General features: G+C 46.2%; 1 protein-coding gene and 1 long non-coding RNA gene across 15 annotated transcripts in view; one reads left to right on the plus strand and one right to left on the minus strand.

Moving 5' to 3' along the window:
* Positions 1–197: 197 nt before the first annotated feature.
* LOC103377596 (tumor necrosis factor receptor superfamily member 19-like) overlaps positions 198–6,344 on the minus strand; it is an 18,532-nt gene continuing 12,385 nt past the window's right edge. For both annotated transcript variants that reach the window (XM_008308465.3, XM_017032214.2), the window contains 4 exons: positions 3,587–3,751; positions 1,834–1,959; positions 1,206–1,305; positions 198–655 (listed from right to left, as the gene is read on the minus strand). In XM_008308465.3, coding sequence (XP_008306687.1) covers positions 439–655; positions 1,206–1,305; positions 1,834–1,959; positions 3,587–3,751 — 608 coding nt within the window. In that variant the 3' untranslated portion in view covers positions 198–438. The remainder of the gene's footprint in view (positions 656–1,205; positions 1,306–1,833; positions 1,960–3,586; positions 3,752–6,344) is intronic.
* Positions 527–6,344, plus strand: part of LOC107988513 (uncharacterized) — an 11,121-nt gene continuing 5,303 nt past the window's right edge. For 6 of the 13 annotated variants that reach the window (XR_003049563.1, XR_003049570.1, XR_003049562.1 and 3 more), the window contains exons 1-6: positions 548–663; positions 771–1,350; positions 3,609–3,826; positions 3,995–4,246; positions 5,526–6,061; positions 6,142–6,227. This is a non-coding gene — a long non-coding RNA (uncharacterized LOC107988513). Of the gene's footprint in view, positions 664–770; positions 1,351–3,608; positions 3,827–3,994; positions 4,247–5,525; positions 6,062–6,141; positions 6,228–6,344 lie in introns of all 13 variants that reach the window. The other 7 variants (XR_003049565.1, XR_003049567.1, XR_001760006.2 and 4 more) reach the window with 7 other exon arrangements.

The following is a 6,344-nucleotide window of genomic DNA, read 5'->3' on the forward strand; positions in this document are numbered from 1 at the left end:
TGTATCTGCTCTGAACTGAGGAGCAGCCGCCTTATAACCGTATCGTCTCGTCTACATCAAAGAACCGGTTCTGTCTCCAGTTTCTTCTGACAGCTGCTCCTCACACACACACACACACACACACACACACACACGCACGCAGCAACGTCCGGTCCATAAAAAGGACGTCTAGGATTTGTCCTCGGTGTCTCAAGAGAAGGTGAGTTCTACCTCACAGGTCATCAGTCAAAGGTCAAAGGTCAAGGTCACTTGTGTTTTCTTTCCTTTTTGATCTCACAGGAAACGTCGAGGATCCTCAAGGCTGTTTTTTTTTTGTTGTTTTTTCCTCGGAGGCCGACGGACAGGATGACGAGGGAGAGTTCTTTCTTTTGTGTCGAGGTGAAAAGAATCCAATAAAAAGTGATTTACAGCTGAGGACGTGGCCGTGCGTCTCCTCTCCTAAGGACTGGTCTGGAGACGTTCATCTGCGTCGGCCCGGGTCTCCTCACACCTGCAGACGTCCTCCTCCTCCTCCTGTCCCTCACCGTCGTCCTCCTGCCCCGGGGTGGGGCAGTGGTGCAGCGGTGAACACCTGATCAGCCCCACAGTCCCTGCACTGTCCAACACTGCCGGTCCTTCCTCCTCCTGCAGCTCAGACTCCTCCTCAGCCAGGTTTCTGACGGGGTGAGATAAAAATTAATAACAACTCGGGTCATCCCACGTCTGCCGGACATTAATAAAAAACAAAAATGACATTTTTTTGTCTAACTTTAGTTTATTTTGGAATCCAGTTTAGCGGGCCTGATTTGGCCTGCAGCCCACCAGTTGATTACAGGACCATCAATCATCCTGGAGTAATTCACACCATGGTGTTTGTCTGTGTCCACCTTCATTGTTCATTGTTCATTGTTCATTGTCTATTATGTTGATGACGTGGAGTTGTTTTGTCTTCATTTTTTACAGCGTGCTAACCCTGACGTCTCACTTCTCACGCGATTTAAGGAGGATTTATGCTCAACATCTGGGACCTGGGACCTGTTCAAGTCCTGCAGGTGTTTGTCCTCTTTTTTTATTGTGTTTATGGACAGAGTAATATTCAGCCTTTGGCTCAGTGGACGTGGAGTCTGAGGCAGACGTCGGAGGTTAGAACTATAAAAAATATCAACTTTAGCAGTTGGTTCCATCTTAACTTTCATTTTTCTTCTTCTTCTTTTTCTTTTTCTTACCCGTCACTGAGACTCATTTCAGACTGGAACGGACTGTCGTCACGGCTACGGCCCAGACTGCACCTCTCATCACAGCAGAGCGATGGGACCAGGACTGGACCTGAACGTCACAGACATTAAAAAAGGTTCAACTGTCTGAGAGACGGTGAGTTCATTCAGAAAACAGTTCTCCTACAGCACCGATTCCCAACCGCTGTGTCGTGAGAGATCACTAGGTGTGTCGCCGAAAATGATCCAATTTCACTAATTGAGCTGAAAACTATTATTTATTTATTGCATATCATTTTTCTTTGCTCGTCAAAGCATGAAAGGCGGAACAATTAAATCGTCTTCTGCTAGGTGGCAGCAGATGGCTATGAAAACTAAAAAAAAAACACGATAATCAAACCTGTTGAAGAAGATCTTTGTGAGTGTCTTTCTTCAATTCCTGCCAGTATATCAGCGTTGTCTTCAACTAAACAGGCTGAGATTTTAGTCAATGTTGAGGTCATTATTATATTTCACTACATAGACTTCAGGTCTGTTCTGGTCTGGTCTGGTCAAGTCTGGTCAGGTCTGGTCTGGTGTGGTGGTGTTCTCTGCTGATGTGTATGTACTGTGGCTCAGTGTCAGTCGGAGTTCAACCCACCACTCTGCTCAGGACCCAGGTGACACTGGCAGCACGATCTCTGGGGGAAGTCCTGGATCCAGCGGTGGTCCAGACAGGACAGACCTGCTCCGCTGTAGGGACAGTCCTGGGACCTCAGAGACACAGCTGAGGAAAGACAACGGAGGACGGTCAACTCAGAGACACTGCAGTCGGAATACTCAGCTTTGACCGACTGATCCTGGCAGGGAGGGAGGGAGGGAGGGAGGGGGGAGTCAACCTCACCCTGGGACAGTTCCTCATATGGAGACAGAACAACCGTTCACACACCCTCCAGACAGAAACCCCACGAACATAACCATCGAGCCAGCGACCTTCTTGCTGTAAGGCAACATCGCTAAAAATATCATCCACCGTATGGACCTTCAACAAAGTAATTTTTTTTTTAGAAAATCACCTTGAACATCGGTCGAGGACGGACGTTAATGCTGTCGTTCGTTGTTTCGTTGCACAGAAACATTTTCATCTGTTACTGACGTTAGAAAAAGAACAGATTTATTTTCCGACTTTATAATAAATGCTACGACAGCACAGGCTCAGACTGGTCTCATAACTGATTCATCAGAGTTCTACCTTGGGCCCGTGGTCCTTTAGTTGTTTACTGTCTTAGCACTAAAAGGTGGGACCAGAAACGTTAGAAATTGAGGAGGTAGCTAGGCTAGGCTAGGCTAGGCTAACGTTGTCGTGTCTGTAACGTTAGCATACGTATGTCCGCGTGAACCTCAGGTGAATTGTCCGTAGCTGCCGTTGTGTCAGTGTGTCGGCTGGTGATAACCATTTAAATTCTTCAGTGTGATTCAGAAACCGCTGTGTTTTGCTAGCGTTGTGCAGCGGCGTGAGTGAAGGGCGGGGCCGTGTTTGTTAGCCGAACGCCTGACAAAATATTTGACTCTTGTCCTCGTTAGCAGTGTGTGAGTAAATGTCAGAGCCGGTGCTGGTGCTGTTTGTTTCAGATGAAAACGTGGGGCAAACATGACGTAGCTGTTGCCCCCGGGGGCTGTTTCACAACAGCCTTGGCCCCGAGACTGGAGATCATTATACATGTTAGCACAAATATGCAACATCAGGTTTCAATAAGGCTCAGACTGAAGATCAGTGTTGACAGATGTGTGTGTGTGTGTGTGTGTGTGTGTGTGTACATAATAGAAGAGCAGTAAATATAATGATCTTCAGGCTTTTTATAGTCTCCATAAAGGAGGCGCTGCAGTGAACATCAGCTGTTGACATCGCAATTAATATTGTCGTATAATATCAGTAATTAAATTATAATTATTATTATTTATTGACGGGTTGTTTGATTGATACAACAGAATATCAACACAATGAAGACGGTTTTGTTTTCACTGCCACAAGGTTCCATGACTGTAATCTGAAAATTGAAATAATAAAAATATATATATATATATATATATATAATTTATAGTATATATATATTTTTTTTTTTCAGATTATTGTCATTGAACCTTGTGGCAGAGAATTGTGGCAGTGAAAACAAAACCGTCTTCATTGTGAAAAAGTTCAGTTCTTGGGTGGGACGTTTTCAAAGAGGAGAACAAACCCCGTGGTGCCTTCAAAGACAGTGGTGCGTTCAAAGACAGTGGTGCGTTCAAAGACAGTGGTGCGTTCAAAGACTTTCTGAGAACAACATTTGAACCTCCTCTGGACGTTGTTGTTCTTCTCCTTGAAGACTGGACCTAAAGCTCGGGTTCTTTAGCTTGCAGTTCTCGTCACTCACCACTAGGCTTCTTCTCCAGCAGCTGTCTCTTGCAGTAGATGACACACAGGACCAGCAGAGCCAGCAGCACCGTGGCCAGAGCGCTGCAGATGACGGCGGCCAGGGCCATGTCCCGCGGGCTGGTCACCACCGCGGGCAGAGGAACCAGGTTGACCCGCCCACCGCCTGAGGAGAAAGACGGAGGTCAGACGAACGTGGAGAAGAAGAGACAGACAGGAAGTGACAAGGACGAATGAGGAGGTGAGTTGGAATTATAACGAGGCTTTGAACCCGCAACCTAATGAAATAAGCAGAGGAGCTGGGGTGTGGGGGGGTCAGTGTTGGATTTTCTCTTTATCTGCATTTCTCCAGCTTCACAGAAGATGATTTACAGCCACTTTGACCCCCCCTCCACCCCCCCACCCTCAGGTTTCTTCACACGCAAGTCAGCAATGAAGTCCAGAGTGCGGCCAGGCGTTTCTCGGTCCAACACTGAGCGTAAACCGTCTGTGACCGTTGGACGCCGGCCGCAGACATCAGGAGTGTGTTTTCACTTTCTCTCTGTTTTTGTTTCCCTCATATTTGACCTGACGTCGGCGTCGGGTGCAGCTCCACAGGCAGCGCCGCCCAGCGCTGATGAGCTGCTGCAGTTGTTTGAAATATTTCTGGCTCCTGCTGCAGGTAATTATCTTTTCAAACAGCCGTCACAGATCAAAGCTGGCTTTGTTTTGGTTTTGTTTGGGTTTTTTTTAAAGTCAACTCAGAGCAGCCAAACGAAAGGCATGACTAGAAGTTTTTATCACTGTCAGAGTGAACAGAAAAATGTGATATGGAGAACGGATGTTTTCAGCCTCGTATCCAGCTCCTCATCGGAGTCGGCTGTTATTTCTGGCAGATAATAAACCTGTTGTTGTGGAGTTTTTGGTCATTTTCAAAAATTTACAAAACTGAATCTGGAAAAAGGCTCTCAGGGAAAACACAAATGGAATGCAGTCTCCTCTTCTTCTTCTTGCTGTGTTTCCTTTTTCGTGCACATTCTGAGAGTTCGCTCTGAACCTCAGCCCAGCCAACGGTCGTCGGCGTCCGATCGTGGGACGTTTCAAACCTCAAAAATGATTTGTTTCTTCTTCAGAAACCTTTGTTTCATTTCCCAGTAAGGCTGAGGCCGAGGCAGAGCGTGCAGCTCATTATAACTTTCTCAGATCATTATCAGTTGTCCAACGTGATTTTCCTGATCACTCTGTGGTGCAGATTAATCCGACAACCACTGAGCGTAAATGCTGGAACGACGAGAAAAACCCGTGGCCGGGGAAAGTTTGATCAATCTGCTGCCGTTCCAATCCTTTCACATCCAAGAAGAACTCTTTGTTACGCAACGTAAACATTACTTTAGCAGCGAGGAGTTGTTTTGTTGAGCAACGATGGGGGATACGGGTATTTTAACATTCCTTACTAAAGAAAAAAAAAAACAAACGGCTCCGACCAAAAAGTCCAGACTGAAGAGGATCCTGACTGACGCTCTCTCACAGAACCTCACGTTCATATTTAGTTCTCACGTCCGACTCTCTCACAGAACCTCCGTGTAAAAACCAACCGTCACGTTCATATTTAGTTCTCACGTCCGAGGTGAGCGTGGTCCGACCGACGACACAAAGGCAGTTTGTTGTCAGAGGCCGCGCAGCTGCAGCAAACACAGATAAAAGTGAGAGAGTGAAGCCGACTCAGCTGCTGATCTTATCTCTGCACCATAAACCACAGACGCTCTGTCTGTTGACTCCACCAGGAGGCCGCACAAAAGACGCACTTCTCCACACCTCTTTGACTTCTGTTCTCCACACAACACCGTTTTTAAGTAGGAGAACGGAGAACGTAGAGATGAATGAGACAGTAAAACCAGGTACATGTGTAGCAGTGCTGCCCTCTGTGTGTACTCTCTCTCTTTTTCCTTTGTCTTTTGCAGGTGGAGGAAATGTTTTGGAAATGTGGACAGTACAGTACAGCCAGTAGGTGGCAGTGAAAAGATGGAGGCTGCAGTTAAAGATTTGCTGTCAGACGTTCAGACCAACGCAGGTTTGACTCCCGGGTCACAACATTTGACAGATTTTACAAAAATTCACTGAACTTCACTCATCGATCACAGTCTGTGTTTATAGCACCCCCTGCAGAGAGGAAAAGGAGGAGCTCCATGCTCTGTATAGTTAAACATTAACCCTCATAAAACCTTCATATTCTACCTTACTTTTAAAACTACTCCATGTTGTAATGAAGCAGAGATTGTTGTTATTTAAGGTAAAAAACAAAAAGAGTTTGGTTGAAAATCCAGAGAAGTGAGAGAGAAAAAAACCTGCTGGTGGTTTTGGTGCGGTGAGAGCAGATCACATGCAGCTTTGAAGATCAGGAAGATCAGAGGGAGAGCTGAGGCTGTGAAGTCTGTCGGATCATGTTTCCTCTCAGTGCCATGAAAACCTGCGCTCTTCATTTCCTGATATTTCAAAGGTTGGACTTCAAAATAAAAAAAGGTGCTGCTGTTTTTTTGGCTGAACTTCAGAACTGAACCATTGTTTCTTCTCAAACAGAAAACACAACCGTGTACTCCACCGCGCGTTCGTCTGGGTGGGCGCCGTCGGAGCGGCTACGAGCTAACAAAGATGAGATTCTCTGAGTGAGTGTCACTGCAGCGAAGGGTCAGTACGGTGTGTCAGTGTGTTTGATCCAACACGACGATGAAGAAGTTCAAGAATCCATAAAACCATCTCACTTTTACTTCACTCCAAAAGAA

Source organism: Cynoglossus semilaevis, chromosome 4, assembly GCF_000523025.1.
Source record: "Cynoglossus semilaevis isolate Cse_v1.0 chromosome 4, Cse_v1.0, whole genome shotgun sequence".
Classification (NCBI taxonomy): Eukaryota; Metazoa; Chordata; class Actinopteri; order Pleuronectiformes; family Cynoglossidae; genus Cynoglossus; species Cynoglossus semilaevis.